Consider the following 19,126-nt stretch of genomic DNA (forward strand, 5'->3'; position numbering starts at 1 on the left):
AATTAAATTATTCTTAATGATTGGAAGTGAGTTGGAAAGATGGGTCGGAGACGTAGACCACTTTTTCAAATTTAGAATAAATTCCAAGTTAGATTTTTAAAAATGGACAATTTGTAATCAAACACAGTTTTTTTTCTCTAAATAGTAAAAAAAAATAAAATTAAAAATAAATAAATATAAAGTAATTCTCATAGATAAATGGGTCCTAAATTGGGAAAAAGGGAGATGAAAAAAGTTTCAATTTTTAATTATTTTTTTTTTAACAAATCTTAATTATTGAGTAGAGGTTACAACTTAATAAGATCAACGTTAATAACAATAATTTTAAAATTTTATTATTTATACAAATGTCCTATCTTTCCACCCACCCTTTTACCGCAGAAATCATCACTATTTTCTCCTTCGCTATTAACTTTACCTTCTCTTCCACCATCATCGCCATTATCACAGCTGCAACAATCACCTCTTACTTGTCATCGCTATCAACCCCATCACATTTACCTCTGTCATGACTATCAGCTTTTTCGTCAGCTCCTCTCAACTTTACTTTTGATCATAAATTAAACAATTGTTGAAGTTGTTGCAACAATTATGCTATAGCTTTTCTCTATTATTGAATGCTTTTGTTTTCACTTACTCTTACCTTGCTTCTTACTTTTGTTACAAGAAGATGGGTATATACTATATATATATATATATATATATATATATATATATATATACTCGGGCATCAAAAATATTGCATGAATATCTATTTTTCATGTATATGCTTGAGCACCAAGTGTATTATATGGATACCTAATTTACAACATTTTATATAATGTGTGTATTTTTATCTTATACACAATATATGTTACCACAAAATATATGTATGTGGACATTCATTTTACAACATTTGACCCATTTTCTCTCCTAAGATCTTGAATTTTTTTATCAAAATTTTGAATTACTAACACAATTTCTTATTAAGTATTATTAAAAATATTGTCGCATTATTATCAAGCGGTATCAGAGCATTATTATATTATTATCAAAAGTTTTAAGTTAAAATTGTTCGTATTATAAAATAAATATAAATGCTACGATAACAAAAAAAAAATGGATAAGAAAATAGGTGTAGTATTTTAATTTCACTTGTTCTTGCTACTATCTTTGTTACAAGAAGAAATGGTATATATAAGTGTATATAGTTGAGCACCAATTGTAATATATGGATATCTTTGTCATGTATATACTTTGGGCTCCAAGTATATTATATGGTTACTAATATACAACACATAACATATTGTGTATATATTTATCTTACGACACATAATATATTATGTGCATATTTATCTTACAACATATAATATGTTGTGAGTATATTCCTACAACATAAAATATATTAATGTAGACATCCATTTTATATCAGCCCCTTATTTATTGGAGTAGATTTATTTTGATCTTTTAAATTTGAAGAACTACAAGTTAAAAAGTGAAATAGAGAGGATGAGTAGTAATTCTCCTAATATAGAGTTTAGAGGGGTAAATTAGAGTAAAGTTCGAGATGTTCTTTATTTTTTCGTTATATATAGAGTTTAGAGAGTAAATAGAGGGAGTTGAGGATGTTCTTAGTTGTTGAATTTTTTTTTATCATCAAAATTTTGAATTACAAACACGATTCTTATCAAGTAGTATTAGAACATTATTACATTATGATTAAATGGTATCAAAGCGTTATTTTTGAAAAAAACTATATTGTTTAAGCCAATCTAAACAGGCTCATACACCACTACCATATATATTAATTATACATTTACTTTTAAATAATTACACATATTACCACTAATAATAATTTACTCAGTATATTATTGAAGATACTAATAGATTACACACATTTCTTAAAATTAAGATTGATTAATAATCTTTAAATTTAAACATTCCAATTAAGGCTCCAAAACAATCAAATATTTTTCTCTCCCATCGGCCTCTCCTCGATCTCCTCCGCCAACAATATCTCTCCCCCCACCCAGCCCGCTTAAACAACCCATTTAAACAACCCGCTTTCTTTGCTCCGCGAATAAGAGAGAAAGTCAGAGAAAAAAACAAGTTCTCTCTTTGCAAGATCCAACATAGAAAACGCATAATATTCTATTGGTACATAGGATTAAACTCACTTGGACAATTTTAAACTAATCTTATCAACTAACAATTTGTAATCTTGTTAAGAGAAAGAGTTACTTTTATCCACTTAGCATCTTTGGTTCTCAAAGCCTCTGTTCTTCTTCACTGAGCTATTCTTGAATTAGTGTCACCGCATGCTACCTGTTTGTTGAATTGCTTCAATGGCTTTCTCTTTCTCTTCCTTCCTCAAATGCCATCCATGGACTCAATCTCAAAATCCACCAAACCCCTTTTCATTTCCTCCTCCATTTCATCCTCCTAAACCCATATCTCTCCCATTTTCATCTCGCCATGAACGTGTTTCTTCAACTGTTTTACCTTCTAAAGCAAAAGAACTCTTGCAAGATTTCACTCCAAAGCAATTTCTCGACACCCTTCGTCAAGAAAATGATGAAACTTCAGCTTTTCATCTCTTTAAATGGGCTTCTAAGCAACCCCATTTCACACCCACTTTGTCTATATACGAGGAGATTCTAAGGAAGCTTGGAAATGTGGGATCTTTTGATTTAATGAAAGGGGTATTGGATGATATGAAGAGATTGAAGGTTGAATTAGTTGAAGGTACTTTCTTTATCTTTATTGAAAGTTATGCTAAATTTGAGTTGTATAATGAAGCTATTAAGGTTCTTGATATGATGTGGAATGAGTTTGGTGTAAAGCCTGGTACTTTTAGTTATAATTTGTTGTTGAATGTTCTTGTTGATGGGAATAAGTTGAAATTTGTTGAAAATGTGCATAGTAGAATGTTGGATGAAGGTGTAAAGGCAGATGTATCGACTTTTAATATATTGATAAAAGCTTTGTGTAAGACACATCAGATTAGGCCTGCTATTTTGATGATGGAGGAAATGCCTATGCACGGTTTGGTACCGGATGAAAGGACCTTTACGACGATAATGCAAGGTTATATTGAGGAAGGGAATTTTGATGGTGCATTGAGAATTAGGGATCAAATGGTGTCAGCTAAATGTCTTGCAAGTAATATTACTGTTAATCTTTTGATTCATGGGTACTGTAAAGAAGGAAGGATTGATGAAGCTCTGAACTTTGTGCAAGATATGTGTAGTCGAGGGTTTTCTCCGGACCAATTTACGTTCAACACTTTGATAAATGGTTTGTGCAAAGCAGGACACGCTGTCCAAGCCTTGGATATTTTGGATTTAATGTTGCAGGACGGGTTTGATCCTGATGTATATACTTATAATATTTTGATTTCTGGGCTTTGTGAAGTTGGTGAAGTCCAAGAGGCTATGGAACTTCTCAATCAGATGCTTGTAAGGGACTGTACACCTAATACAGTCACTTATAACACCATCATTAGTGCTTTGTGTAAGGAGAACCAAGTCCAAGAAGCTACCGAGTTTGCTCGTGTTCTTACGAACAAAGGGTTCTTACCTGATGTTTGCACTTTCAATTCTCTCATACAAGGTCTCTGCTTTACCGGTAATTTCAATGTTGCAATGGAAATGTTTGAAGAAATGAAGGACAAAGGTTGCCAGCCAGACGAGTTCACTTATAATATCCTAATTGATTGTCTCTGTGCCAAAAGGAGAATAGGTGAAGCTTTGAACCTACTCAAAGATATGGAATCGAGTGGCTGTGCAAGAAGTGTGATAACATACAATACTCTGATAGATGGCTTCTGCAAAGACAAGAAAATTGAAGAAGCAGAAGAGATTTTCGACCAGATGGAACTACAAGGGGTTTCTAGAAACCTGGTCACGTATAACACTCTGATTGATGGTCTCTGTAAGAGCAAGAGAGTAGAAGATGCTGCTCAGCTTATGGACCAGATGATACTGGAAGGACTAAAGCCTGACAAATTCACGTACAATTCCATTCTCGCTCATTTCTGCAGAGCAGGTGATATAAAAAAGGCTGCAGACATTGTGCAAACCATGACATCAAATGGCTGTGAACCAGACATCGTTACGTATGGGACCTTAATACAGGGACTATGTAAAGCAGGTAGGGTTGAGATTGCGAGCAAGCTCCTCAGGAGTATTCAAATGAAAGGAATGATTTTGACCCCTCAGGCCTATAACCCTGTAATTCAAGCAATCTTCAGACGGAGGAAAACCAATGAAGCCGTAAGACTCTTCAGAGAAATGCAGGAAACAGCTAATCCTCCTGATGCTTTATCTTACAAAATTGTTTTTCGTGGTCTTTCTTCTGGTGGGGGACCGATTCAAGAAGCTGTTGATTTTTCTGTTGAGATGATAGAAAAAGGACACATACCTGAATTTTCCTCATTCTACAATCTGGCTGAAGGACTGTATTCTTTGTCGAGGGAGGACACGCTAGTTAAGCTTGTTGGCATGATCATGAAAAAAGCAAACTTCTCAGACAGTGAGGTTACTATGATTAAAGGTTTCCTGAAAATCCGGAAATTCCAAGATGCACTGGCTACTCTTGGCAGTGTCCTAGATAGCAGATACCCAAAAAGGACATACTGGGGATAAAGAAATCATCCAAAGTAGAGGTCCCACAAAGTAGGAATCAAACTGTATCAGTTGCTTGCTATAATAGTAATCAGTGTCTAATTTTGTCCACTCAGTTTGATAATGGTTTCATTTTTTGGCCCATCTCAGAAATAATCTCTTTAATGAGTTACAACTCAAACACTGTGGACATTTCCCAGCTTAATACAGTTCTCTAGAAGGCTTAAGTAATGTATTCATATATTGTCACTGATTTCTGTTCTTAGATACATGCAACACAGAATTCTAACTGTATCAAAGCCATCTTACTAAGTTAATGTCAGAAGTAGTGGTTTTTCTTGATCAGAAGGATACAGACCATGGTAGTGGTTTTTCTTGATCAGAAGGATACAGAGCATGTATATGTTATTTGCTTCTTTAAAGTTTCTGAAGCTGTCTCTCAATTAAGTTGTTGTTCATCCACCCTTTGACCTGTGAGACTAATGTTTTCAGTTACATTTATCTGTGCACACCATTTTCCTTTTCAGCACTGCAAGCTCACTCCAATAAGCCTCATTTCTCTTTTCTTATAATACATGAAAATTCCAATGCAAGAAACACCAAAATCATTGGGATAAAGAAGAACTTGATATAGGGGTAGGGGTAGCTGTTAGCTGGTAAATTAACTGAAAACTTAACATAGTAAAATCATCCTAGTTAATATAAGTTTCTTGTATGAATCCACTTGACCTGAAAATTTTGGGCCCGAACTATGAATGCATACTGGAGGGCATAATCAATCAACCTCCCGGTTCTCCTTCCCTACCTTTAGTTTAACTAAGGACGAGGATAAAGTTAGGTAGCTTGGGAAAAAATCTGCATGATTGCAAGCATGTTTTCTGTTTTCATGAATTTCAGTTCAATTAAAGTTAGCTTGGATGAATGCATTGAGCCCTAACTCAGAAGGTATGTCTTGTTCTTCTGATTTTTGTTGGTTCGTTTGTTTCGATCATATTAACTTCAAGTCCTGTAATCATTGTATTGGTTGCAGATTCATTAAGATTCACTGTACAAGCTTGTTTCCTTAGACAAGTTGGATAAGTCTTTAGCTCCAAGTGGCTAAGTTTACCTAAAGGCCAAAGTCGGTCTTTCATGAGTCCTTGGATCATGCTGACCACATTTTGCTTCACTTCAGTTGTTCAAGCTGGTAAATAGTTTTCCTCTTTCTTAAAATTTACTTCAGTTTTTCAGTCAACATGAGCTTTATGAAGCCTTTGATGACTTGTCCGAGACATCAATAGGGTGCATTATCTTGGTATAGGAATCATATTGCTCTTGGCTGCTCAGGAAGGTGGGTAAGTGACTATAGGGAAGTGTGTGCAAATGATGTTGCTTCATTGATGTATGATAGTAAACTCTGAAGTAGATTAATGAGGTATCCCGAGAAATATGGCTCCTCCCTTTCCTTTATTACTGTATTGTGCTGAAATGTTTGAGGTACGGACTTCTTCTCAGAGATATGGTTGGGAATATGAACGTCTTCCAAGTTCAAATCACGTCCCCGGCTTAGTCTTAAGCTGTAGTCACCAGCTTCTTTCACAATGTTAGTTATATCAGAGAATATATGTCATGTCCCTCAATATCATCCAAATCCATGAAGATGGGATCAGAGACACACATTAGATGTTTGAACCAGTAATATGTTCCAATTCGAAGCAGTGACATTGTTCATTCACATAACTGCTCCTCATCTTTAATTTCAATTGGATTCTAATTTTATTCAAAGCATGTTTGATGTTTCTTCATTGATAATTAGACGGAAATCTGGCATTAGTAACTTAGAGTGTGTTTTTGTTTGGCTAGCTGGGGCATTCATTGTTTTAGCTTGTTTAGGAACCTAGGATATCTTGTTGTGGTTCAGACATGTGTTTAGATGTATCATATTCAAATCTTAGCTGCAAGACTTGGTGTAAGTTGATCTACTTCAGCCTTGGTAAGCAGGATTACCTATGATTTGTTGCTTGGACACTAAACAAAATGGCCTCGTGCATTAGTCGAGGTGCGTTCAAGCTGATCGTCGATGTCAAAAGAGAAACTTTGTTGCCTCTTTGAGAATCTAAAGAGCAGTTAAATAGTAATAGCATCAAGCATAAAGTTTATATATTGACTATGTAGTGGCCTAGTTGGGTAGATTCTCTTTGTAATGATGCCTAAGCCTTTGAGTAAAGAGACCAAAAAGTTCTGAACTTTTGGTGCACCTTCTTTGTCAAAGCTTTTCAAACAAAAAATATACTTCAAAAAGACTATTTACATATACTATATTTTTCATACTTGATTTTGATATGTTTTATTTGCATCGAGATCTATCGGAAACTTCTCTAACTTCGCAATGTTGGGTTAAGATTGCGTACAAACCACTTTCCTGAAACTCCATTTGTGAGATTATACTAGGTATGTTTTTGTTGTAATTCGTGTCTCAGCTTAAAATTTGATGTGGCCCTTTTACAAATCTCAACCTTGCAAATATTTTGTATTTGATACATTATAAAATTAGTAATTAAAAAAAGGGATTGTTTCAAATATTTACAATAAAGTACCTAGTTTATGACAAATATAATCATGTTTTTATTTACATAGAAATAGCCTAAAGTCATTGAAAGTATACATTGACTATACATTATGATACATTCAAAAGCAGAATCTAGCTTATTCATATTTGAGTTATACATTGATTATACATAATGATATACTAAAAAAGTTTAATATAACTTAACTACATATGAGGTATACACTGACTATTTATTGAATTAATCTTTTCTGAATATTTGTTAGGCTAATTGAAGAAGAAGGAAAGGGATGAAAAATAGTTAAATGGAAGATTGATTATGATTAAGGAGGTGATTCCAGAAGAAAAACGATTTTATTGCAAGTAATTTTACTTCTTTCTATTTGATCATGTCCAACTCAACATCTCTTCTAAACAATATCAAATTTTAAATATGAAATTCTGTTGATGTTTTGAATCTTTTGATATATAATTCGCTCGAAACGATTGCTACATCAAAATTTTAAATCAAACTTTGAAACTTTAATTATCGAGATTGATCATCGAAGAAAAAGGAAGGAAGACTGAAAAGCAGCAAAGAGAAGAGGAAAAAACCATTAATGGCTAAAGTAGAACGAAGGAGGGTATGACTAAATTACTAATTCAACCATTTTTCTTGTAAATAAGATGGTCCAGTCATAACAATGAATTTTTGCCAAAAGAATTTTTTTTTTTTTTTTTGTTTTTTTGGCAATTATTTAAAATTTTAATTTTTAATGTGACATGTTTATGATCACAAAACTAAAAAAAATTTAAGTGCGTTTTACATATCTCTAGTTTAAGATCAAAATTTCAAAAGTTAGTTTTACTTTCTACCAATTACAATCAAACAAATGAATTAAAACAGAGGGTGTTACCCCGATTCATCTTGGAAAACACAAATTAGCATATATTTTTACAGTGTATATATAAATATATCATATTATTTTGTGTAAACTTTATAACAATGTAAAATGTGTATAAATATACACTATTGTATATTTTTATACAAGCTTATACATTGTGTACAGTAAATATATAATGTTATATAATATTATATAAACATCGTTGCTGAAGAAAATGGGCTATGTGAGTGTAACACAAAAATATAAATTAAAATTACTCAAATACACATCTTATTTTACCACAATCTCTAAAATTTCATACCATTTAAATTATTTTTACAAAATTTTCCTCTCGGATACATTCCTATCCTCTCTCGATCCGTATCCCCTCTTGGATACATCCTTATCCCCTCTGATACATCCCTCCCCTGTCGGATACACCTCTCTCCCTCGGTATGTATTCACAAGTTTCCTAAATAGCAATGTCTCGCGACCTATGTATCCACATGTCTATTGATGTATCTGAAATTCTTGAATTTAAAAGTTTTTGTAATTTAAAAAAAATAGAAATAAAATGTAATTAGTTTTTAACACTACGAGATTTATGTAATTTTTACAAAAAATAAAATATGTAGATATAATTATTTTTATTAGATTCCGCATTTCACAAAAGTTTGGGGGTAAAAGTAGCGTTTCCATAAAATAAAGGACCAGTTTCGTTGAACCCTTGTAACACATCATATTTTGCTCTCACTTAGCTCTCTCTCACATCATATCAAGTTTTTAGGGCAAACAATAGAGAGAGAAGGAGATTGCGGCACCCACAAAGCATCCAAAATCCACTGGTAATTATCACATACAATCATCTGTTTTCTTAAAAATTTGCAAATTTTTAGTACAGTTTCAATCCGGTATGAGTAGATTTGGTTACATATATGTGTGAAATTCCCATTTGGATTTATAGATGTGTTTACGTACTTGAATCTTCCGATTTATGATGTGGGGTTCTTTTTCTTTACATGGAAAGAATGAAAGTTGAAATTTTTGTCGTTTTTTTATTGATTTTTCTTGTTTGTTCCTATTTGGGTATGGATGAATTAGAGCGGAGTGGATGTAGAGGATTAATATGTTTGACTTTACTGGTTTGGGGTAGAGCTTAGTTGATTAAATTGATTGATGGGGTTCTGTTAGATTTGTGCCCAGGTAATAAAAGATGATAAAGAAACCTTTTCTAGGTTTTGGGTCGAGTGGTGAGAGGGTAATTTGTGTTGTGTGGGTTAGGCGCACCTCGCGGGTTTGAAAGAAGACTTGGTGTTTAAGTGGAGAATGGTGTAGTAGGCGGGCACCTAGTTTAGAGATTTCTTGGTTATAAGATGAGGTTGATAAAAAAACAGTATTCTGGTATGATATTTTGTTTCTTAGGGGGGTGTGGTGGGGTGGATTGGGGAGGACAAAGAAGCTAAAGTTCTGACCTGTTTGAACTATTGATTGGGTTTTGTTGTAGGTTTTCCTAGAAATGCTACTACTGTGCATATGGATTTAACATATATGGTTTTGCCTGTGTTGATGAACTTCTCTGCCGTTTGTCTCATCCAACTGTTCCTTTGCAGGTGAAAGATCATCGAAATGGCGACTTTTGCCAAACCAGAGAATGCTTTGAAGCGTGCTGAAGGTTAGTGGAGTTACTATCTTCATCTGTTTTAGCAAATATCTTTTACGGAACGTGTACTAGTATTATAGGTTCTGTACACTTGCAAACTTTTATCTCTTGCAATGGGTCTGAGATTTTAGGAGGGGGTTATATGTTCACAGGGTGAGGGTAGTCTAGATGATTCTTAGTATTATTGAAGAGTTAAATTTTTGAAATTCCAGGTGTTTTTATAGCAAAATTTAGAATCTTGGCATGCTGATGAGTTTAATGATTTGATGCAGAGTTGATTACTGTTGGACAAAAGCAAGAAGCCCTTCAAGCACTTCATGATCTTATTACTTCAAGGAGATATAGAGCATGGCAAAAGACTCTTGAAAGGATAATGTTTAAGTATGTAGAGCTATGTGTTGACATGAGAAGGGGAAGGTTTGCCAAGGATGGCCTAATTCAATATCGTATAGTCTGTCAACAAGTGAACATTAACTCCTTAGAGGAGGTAATAAAGCACTTCATGCATTTAGCTACTGAGCGAGCTGAACTAGCTCGCAATCAGGCACAGGCTCTGGAGGAAGCTCTGGATGTGGAAGACTTGGAGGCTGATAAAAGGCCTGAAGACCTTATGTTGAGTTATGTTAGTGGGGAGAAAGGAAAGGATAGATCTGATCGTGAGCTTGTCACTCCCTGGTTTAAGTTCTTGTGGGAGACATATAGAACTGTTCTGGAGATCTTGCGTAACAACTCTAGATTGGAGGCTCTGTATGCAGTAAGTTTCCATTGCCATATCTTTTGTTATGTGGTTGAATAATTTGACTGCTTTTATGTTCCGAGGCGAGGAATTCCAGCATCCTGAATTTTCACTGTTTTCAGGACTTGTTTTAGACTGTAATTGAGTAAGCAAATTGATTATCCTTTTTTTCTTTTCTTTCTATTTGCTTGCCTGGAAAGTTATTGTGCTTCTGATTAGTAAATCAGAAATCAGTCCCTTTTTACTTCTTATTCACAAACTTTGCGGGAGTCTTTCTCAGTTTGCAGGGTATCTGTCTATGTACTTTGTTTAGTACAGATTTTTTTCTTTTTTTTGATAACCGAGAAATCCGTCTGTGACCCGCCCTAGTACAGATATCATTTTGTCAGAACAAGTTTATTATTTTTTGATATGAAAGTTTATATATCATCCTGTTGTAATATTTTTTTGTGTCTTAGAACCAGATTTGTCCTGTATGCTATTTAAGCTTTCTGCATGGCTGATTGGAGATGCTTTACTCTCTCCATCTTTTTTCTGCCGTTTTTTTTCCGCTGAAAGATAGGTTAATTAAGTTTCAAACCTAATTTGCTCAGATGACAGCACACCGAGCCTTTCAGTTTTGTAAGCAATACAAGCGTACAACAGAATTTCGCCGTCTTTGTGAAATCATCCGGAATCATTTGGCAAATCTCAACAAGTATAGAGATCAGAGGGACCGGCCTGATCTGTCTCTTCCAGAAAGCCTGCAATTGTATCTAGACACTAGATTTGAACAGCTGAAAGTTGCTACTGAACTGAGTCTATGGCAGGTTATTACTTTTCTGATAGATTTAAGCATATCTTTTTGTCCCTAGAGAGTGAATTTCATTCATATGTTCTAATTTTCTTTGACGCAGGAAGCTTTTCGTTCCATTGAAGACATTTATGGTTTGATGTGCATGGTTAAGAAAACCCCCAAGGCGTCATTAATGGGTGTTTACTATGGGAAGCTTACTGAGATATTCTGGATGTCATCAAATCATCTTTATCATGCTTATGCCTGGCTCAAGCTTTTCTCTCTTCAGAAGGGTTTTAATAAAAATTTAAGCCAGAAGGATTTGCAGTTAATAGCATCGTCTGTTGTCCTAGCTGCACTTTCAGTGCCTCCTTATGATCAGTCTTATGGTGCATCTCATCTTGAGCTTGAAAATGAGAAGGAGAGGAGTTTGAGGGTGGCCAATCTAATTGGTTTTGAAGTTGAACCCAAAGCCGAAAACAGAGTGGCGGTAATTTCATTTCTGATTATGTTATTTAGTTCTTTATTTATAATGTCTTACTTTGCTAATCAGCTTGAGTTCCTTGCTGTTTCTCCTTTTCAGCTTTCTCGATCATCACTTCTCTCAGAGTTGGTGAGTAATTTTATTTGTTATTTTTTGAATTTAGCGTATGGTCCTTTGATTGTTTCCATTAAATTCTTTTTGTCTATTTAAATTTCAATGAACCCATCAAATTTTTGAGGCACAAATAAGCGCATCATACTGTTTTTGTAATTGTTTCAGTCTCTTGATTTTTTAATTGTGTGACGGTTCCTTTTACTTTTTCTTAATTGTTTCTCCTTCTGTAGGTGTCCAAAGGTGTGATGTCTTGTGTCACTCAAGAAGTGAAAGATCTTTATCATCTGTTAGAAAATGAGTTTCTTCCTTTGGATCTGGCACTGAAGGTGCAGCCCATATTGAATAAAATATCAAAGCTTGGTGGTAAGCTGTCTTCAGTTTCTTCGGTTCCTGAAGTACAACTGTGTCAGTATGTTCCTGCCTTAGAAAAGCTTGCTACTCTGAGGTTGCTCCAGCAGGTGTGCACACTGTTTTATACTTTTTGATAAAGAGCAGATCAGCAGACATGCTCATTATTTTGGCGGAAGTCCATCTTTCAATTAAATGAGAACCCTTTTCTTGTTACAGGTCTCTCAGGTGTATCAGACAATCCAGATTGATAACATATCTAAGATGATCCCATTCTTCGACTTTACTGCTATTGAGAAAATATCAGTTGATGCAGTTAGGCGTAATTTTCTAGCCATCAAAGTTGATCACATGAAGGGTGCCGTCTTCTTTGGCAAACAGGTATAATTGTGTCGCTTGGAATTAAATTTTCATCTACCGTTTTGTTTGTTTGTCGGTAGGGCACACCTAGATATTCCTTTCCCTTGTCCTTGTCAGGTGTTGGTCAGGGATTGTCAGCCCTCTCATTCATCTCTGCAGACACATTGTTCTTTCCCTCACTGTTTAAGTAAAAGCATGGGCATAGCTTGCTTATGACATCTGACCTTGTGTCTTCTGTTATCTAATATTAATGTTTTGAACGGTAAAATTGTGGGCTATCTAAATGTGTGTTGTTGGCTTAATAAGTTTGTAGTTACGTCACTAGAATGAGTCTGTCTGACTGAGCTTGTGAACTCTGAAGAGCTGTGGTAAGTTTCTGAGATCTAAGAGTTCACTGGATTGCTATTTTTGGCAGATTCTATGTTATGGGATTATGGGCCATGGGGATGGTTAAATGGTCCGACTCTTGTGGATTTGTAAGTTCAGCATTGTGTACCTCTGTGGTATTATATGTTGATGAACTGAGGCAGGAGAAATTTCAAATGTTTCTCTTAGACATTTTGAACTAGCAGGGATTATAATCTCATGTGTGCTAGTCTTATCATGTCTCATTTGCTTATAATTTTGTTTCCAGAGTATTGAGGCTGAAGGACTCCGGGATCATCTGTCTCTTTTTGCTGAATCCCTTAGCAAGGCAAGGACAATGATCTATCCCCCAGCAAAGAAGGCAGCCAAGCTCGGGGATGCCTTGTCTAATTTAGCAGAGATAGTGGAGAAGGAGCACAAGAGACTTCTTGCACGGAAGTCCATTATTGAGAAACGCAAAGAGGAGCAAGAGCGTTTACTCTTAGAAATGGTATGAACTTCTTGGTTGCATTGTGAATTGCTTGTTATTGTTGTTCTCGTGTATGAACTTTTATGACTATTTATTAAGGAACGAGTGGAAGAGTCGAAGAGGCGAGAGCTTCAAAAGATGACGGAAGATGCTGAGCAAAAGCGCATTGCTGCTGAGTATGAGCAAAGGAGGAGCCAGCGAATTTTGAAGGAAATAGAGGACCGAGAACTTGAAGAGGCCCAAGCTATGCTGCAAGAAGCTGAAAAACGCAGCAAGAGGAAGAAGAAGCCTATTCTAGAGGGAGTAAGTGCATAATTTGTAATCCTATCCCCAAACCTTCAAATGGGAAATCTTACCTGGCTTTAATTTGATTTCAGGAAAAGATGACTAAACAGGTGATCATGGAATTGGCGCTGAATGAGCAACTGAGGGAGAGGCAAGAAAGGGAGAAAAAGCTGCAGAAGTATGCCAAAACTATGGATCATTTGGAAAGAGCTAAAAGAGAAGAAGCTGCACCTCTTATTGAAGCTGCATATAATCAGCGTTTAGCTGAAGAGGCAGCTCTTCATGAACGCGAGCAGCAGGTTTGCATAAAAGATACATCATGCTTTTTGACCAAACCACTATAATAATTTTCACTTTTCTCTCTTAAGAACTGTAAATTTGATACATTATATTTTGTTTTCTTTCTTACTTTTTGGTCGAAGTATTGCTGACGAATTTGCATTGTAATGTACGTTTTCAGCAAGAGGTTGAACTGAGCAGGCAACGCCATGCTGGAGACTTGGAAGAGAAAAAGAGACTGGGACGCATGTTGGAGAACAAGGTCACTTTATATCCTGTCTTTTATGAATTCATGAACTGCTAGATATAAGCGATGGATAATATAAGTGAATTTATGGTTGTGGAATTGGGTTAGCTATTGATAACTATGCAACTTTGTTTGGTCTAAATTGAATTGGTGTAGGACCAAGTTGGAAGCTTCTGAACTTAGTGCAGGGTACTTCAAGATTTGAGCTGTCTGGAAATAGAAATAGTTGGTTTTTCTTTTATTCTGCTTTCCGTCTAAGTTTTTGTATAATGTCCTTGTACTAAAAGAAAAAGAAGGAAGTTCAAAATCCTTTGCAGCAGTTCATCCTATGATGAGTACATTGGTATGCTAAAATAGCTAGCATTAACACAATTGTATCTGGTATATCCTTGCATTTTTTAGGAAGGTAGACCTAACGTAAGAAATACAAATGGACGTTACTTTTCCACTAGTTGAAATTTGAGCAACCATGGGATTGCTTGAAGATCGGCTGATATATTTCTACTCATGCAGAGGATTTTGCAAGAAAGAGTTGTTAGTAGCCGGGAAGCTGAATTCAGTAGATTGAAGCAGGAGAGACGAGAAAGGATCAGCCAGATAATTCAATCAAGGAAGCAGGAGAGGGAAGCTAGGAGGAAAATGTTATTCTTTCTGCGAACTGAGGAGGAGCGTCAAAAGAGGTTACAGGAAGAGGAGGAAGCCCGCAAACGTGAAGGTACTTTGCTGATTAATCCCCACCCCCATCATATGCATTTAAATCATTTAGGTTAAGCAAGGAAGGTAGACAGTTGTCGAGGTGTATCCAACCTAAGAGTTAATGATTCTGTTGGTGTGACATGACATCTACAACTCTCTTATGACTGCAGTACAGTAGTCAACTTTTGTGTTCCTCTAAGTTGTATTTTTGCACTTGCGGTTTCAATAGCTACTCGAAATTAATTTGGCATTCTTTGGACTTTCTGAAAATATTGCAGAGGCAGAGAGACGGAAGAAAGAGGAAGCTGAGCGACAAGCCAAGCTAGATGAGATTGCTGAAAAGCAGAGGCTGCGAATGATAGAACTTGAAGAGAAAGAAAGACGGGAAAAAGAAGAGGGCTTGCGTAAGCCCGCTGTACTGCCAAGGCCTGCTGAGCCTCCAGCCTTGGGGCGTCCAACTGAACTTGGAGGAGCTGCTCCCGTTCCTGCAGCAGCAGCTGCTGCACCTGCTGCTGGGAAATACGTTCCTAGGCACTTGCGAGGGAATGTTGATGCTGCAGGCCAGGCTCCACCTCCTGAAACTGACAGGTGGGGCGGCACTGGAAGCAAGCCAGATGATAGACCATCATGGCGCGATGAACGAAAGCCCACATCATTTGGTAGTAGTGGCTCGAGGACCAGTTGGTCATCTTCTAGGCGGTGAATGAGGGTTAGTAACTGATGAGTTGTGCAGTGGCTTATACTCAAGTCTTGCATCCTCGGCATTTTGGTTCAAGAAATTCAATTTGTTGCATTTTACCTTAATATGTATCAGAGATTGGTTATGTGGGTATTATGAGCTCAAGAGTAGCAATTCTTGGCTAGGACATTTCCGACGGTATGGAGAGGGTTGAAATTTTCGTCAGGCGATTTGATCTTGATATACTTTTTGTCGTAGCAAATAACTACAGTTGCTGTTGTGTTCCAACTTCCTTTTTTCCTCAAGTATAAGACGTTGCCTACTATATTCCCTGCTAGTTCCATGTTTTCTTCATCCTCATATATTTTTTCTTTGGCAATTACATTTTTGCGATAATAGTGAAAATAATACATTCCTAGGTCAAGTGTGTTTTTTCACTTTTGGACCAAATGTTGGAGAACCAAACCATTCTTTTTATTAGGTTGAAGTGTATTGTTAGGTATTAGTATAACATGTCACAATTGACAAATTACATGTGCAATATAAAGTTTAATATTTCTTATGTGAATCTGCTCAATTGACAAGAAGTTGCGTTGTCTTGCCTCGTTTAGTATTTTTTGAAAAAATAATGATTTATGAATAGTGGATTCATGATTTAAACTTAATGAGTTTTTTTAAGATTCTCAGAACTTGATGTACTGTTAAAAGTATGGGTTCAAAATCTAAAATTTATTGAGATTTTAGTAATTTCTATGTGTATATTTGTACTTCGTTTTTCGAAGTCAGATTCAGCTGAACCCATAACCAAAAGGCCAAATCCGCCTCTGCGCGGGTGCATTCTCCTTTTCATCCGTATGCTATGATTTATCATTTTTTTTAAAAAGAGGTCTTCATGGTTATGTAAATGGAATGGTGACATTAGTGATTAAATATTTACCTAACACTCAATGGTGTGGCCTAGTGGTTAATGAAGTAGGACGAGAATCATGAGTTTCAGGTTCAAATCATAGCAAGGCGAAAAACGCTAAGTGATTTCTTCTCATCTACCAAGGTCTCAGTATGCAAAGTTAATTGGTATCTGTGCTGGTGAGAGATAACAGGTACCTCGTGTCGTGACATGCCCCAAGGCCCAAGCTGGTCTGAACACTACCGGTATTTAAAACAAGAAAATGCTAATACATTACACGATATCGATTTTGGATTATAGTTTGGGTGACAGAGATCAGCAGAGCTTAAATCATGATAAATGTTTGGTTCTTCTACTTCTTCTTGTATTTTTACTAAATACTAGTCACAGTTTCTTGGGAGATTTCGTTTATGGGCTGATTTTTTTCATTTTTGTTGTATAGGACAGAAGGGATGGACTATAGTGTTGTTAACAGTCTCTTGAAATGTCTGAATTGTTTAGACAGTCATGAAGACTCAACTCCTTCAATCAAGGATCAAATCCGGACCCTTAAAGCGGATTTAAGGCTTCTCAGGATTGTTGATGCATGTAGAAACTCTGGTGCAAAATGCAGAATCAGATTTTCAATCTCTCTATGTTAAGAGTATAGACGGAAACGTGCCTATCCGCATGGCTCTACTGGTTTCTAATGCCTTGGGAAAGGTTAATGATTCGAAAGCAGAAGTTACACAAGTTTATGCAACTGTTTTAAGCTCAAAATGTTCTGATTCACATTTTTGTGACAAATTTGTGGTGGAATTTGCTGATTGTGTCCTGGAAAATCAATTGCCTTGTTGAGTACTTGATGTTTCTGAAAGATATTCCTGAGCGATATCCTGAGTTGGTAAAGTTGATCCTGATACACATTGCATCAATAGCCCATCCTGAGTTGGTAAAGAGGATCGAATTCAAATTCTTTACGAGGAAGTAGTGTTTCTGCAAGGCACCAGACGACTGTCGTTCTCTTGGAAGTGAGCTAAATGTTTTTATCACACAAGGGAGGGTTACATTGTCGATGGTTGGATCACTTATTATGTCACTCAGTAATAAGGCATCGAACGAAGACATGCTGAACAAAATGGAGTTAGCCACTTCTGTTTATCTAGAAAGAACTAGAATCATGAAGAGAGTGGCTAGAGACATAGGCTTTTTCAATTCCTTTTTAGGAAATCTGAAAGAACTCCTCCTCCATAAAGCTGATCACGTTCCTTTCCCCAAACATCATACTGCAAGAGTGCATGACGCGTTAGAGTATCTCAAGATTAATCTCTGGGATGTTGTCAAGGAGAACAATGAGCATCTGAAGGCACGTGTTATGCAAGCAGCCTATAAGGCGGAATATGGTGTAGTGTGGTTGAGATGTCTGATGTTGTAGAACAACTTAAGGTGATCCAGGCAGAGTTCAGTGACATATCTAGAACAGTAACATTTGAAACAGTTTGTGATGTTCGAGTGGTTTTCAGCTGTGTACTATCACGAACTAATGCTCCAACGTTCAACAATGATGTAGTGGTGGGTTTCACTGATGTGGTAGACAATGTCATTGATGTAGCTGAGGTCCTCAAACTACTTTCCCGAGCCTTTGAGGACGTGCAATGGGACATGAAAGACGGAGAGTTCCTGAAACTAAAATTCTTGAAAACATTGAACAATGGAACATCTCATCTGATTGCTTACCTTCCCTTGAGCATCTTGTTCTGCAAAGTTGTAAGAAACTTAAGGAGTTCCCTTCATGCTTAGGCGATGTTTCAACGCTGCAGAGTGTTGAGCTACACTGGTGCAGCTGTTCTTCTGTGAACTCGATTATCTCAATTCAAGAAGATGAGGGGTTCAAGGTCTATGTATACCCTCGAGAATTCGTTTCCTGATCATCTCCTAAGGGCCATTGTGACTAAGGTTTGGACTTTGAAGCTTTCATTTCTTTTTGCCAATTGATTTGTTCCTTTATATAGTTTATAGTTTTAGTTTTGTACACGTCGATGTAAATAACTTTTTACACTCTCAAGTCATCTAAAGGATATTTACAATAAATACAGATGATCTGATGGTGTAAAATTGTTTGAACTGACGATGTATATTACATAAACTCTATAGTTTATTGATTACTCCTTCCTTATTCCCTTTCACCCCACAAGTCTACTAGTATACAAGATATCATAAATGAATATCCTTGATTTCATATAATCATATTGTGTTGTTTACTTAAATAATTGAATTGCTTTTGAGTTTTACACTCTAATTGAGTAGATGGTGATAGTTCTGGTAGGAAAAGGAACAACTGATAGTTGGCCTTATTGGTTTCAAGGTGTATTTTAATACATAGATGATGATAATTCCGGTAGAAAAATGGAACAATTGATAGTTGAGATATGAAACTTGACTTCTTGTTTTCAACATTGATTTGTATATCTAGTTAATTTAAATAGAAATAAATTGGTTTTTATTTGTTGATGTAGGCTATTTTTCTCCTTAGTTAAGCATTGTCTCGCTTTCTGGACATGCTTGGTGGTAGTTTGGAGCACCGTATCTGCTTTTGCTTTCATACCACTAGTATTACTAGTACTATTCTTAGAGAGAGGAAACACCTCCTACTAAAAGTAACTCTGCAAACAAGGGTTGAATCCGAAACCTGTACTTTCCATTTCGTTAAATCTTTGATAGTTTTTAACA

General features: G+C 36.0%; 3 protein-coding genes across 4 annotated transcripts in view; all 3 read left to right on the plus strand.

The window, feature by feature from the left end:
* LOC125825787 (UNC93-like protein 3) overlaps nt 1–19,126 on the plus strand; it is a 111,102-nt gene that overhangs the window by 81,751 nt on the left and 10,225 nt on the right. The gene's annotated exons all lie outside the window — the stretch shown is intronic.
* On the plus strand, nt 2,216–4,946 carry LOC125825648 (pentatricopeptide repeat-containing protein At3g53700, chloroplastic). The gene has a single exon (XM_049504978.1). The coding sequence runs from the start codon at nt 2,325–2,327 to the stop codon at nt 4,623–4,625; it is 2,301 nt and encodes a 766-aa protein (XP_049360935.1). The 5' UTR covers nt 2,216–2,324; the 3' UTR covers nt 4,626–4,946.
* Nucleotides 8,719–15,834, plus strand: LOC125825608 (eukaryotic translation initiation factor 3 subunit A). Its single transcript, XM_049504936.1, has 14 exons — nt 8,719–8,857; nt 9,623–9,684; nt 9,945–10,426; nt 11,002–11,217; nt 11,305–11,673; nt 11,767–11,796; nt 12,012–12,239; nt 12,349–12,510; nt 13,124–13,345; nt 13,424–13,627; nt 13,702–13,908; nt 14,070–14,150; nt 14,649–14,850; nt 15,110–15,834. Exons 2-14 carry the CDS (start codon nt 9,639–9,641, stop codon nt 15,532–15,534), a joined length of 2,874 nt encoding a protein of 957 aa, XP_049360893.1. The 5' UTR covers nt 8,719–8,857; nt 9,623–9,638; the 3' UTR covers nt 15,535–15,834.

Source organism: Solanum verrucosum, unplaced genomic scaffold (assembly GCF_900185275.1).
Source record: "Solanum verrucosum unplaced genomic scaffold, falcon-dt-bn FXZP01000125.1, whole genome shotgun sequence".
In the NCBI taxonomy this organism is placed as follows: domain Eukaryota; kingdom Viridiplantae; phylum Streptophyta; class Magnoliopsida; order Solanales; family Solanaceae; genus Solanum; species Solanum verrucosum.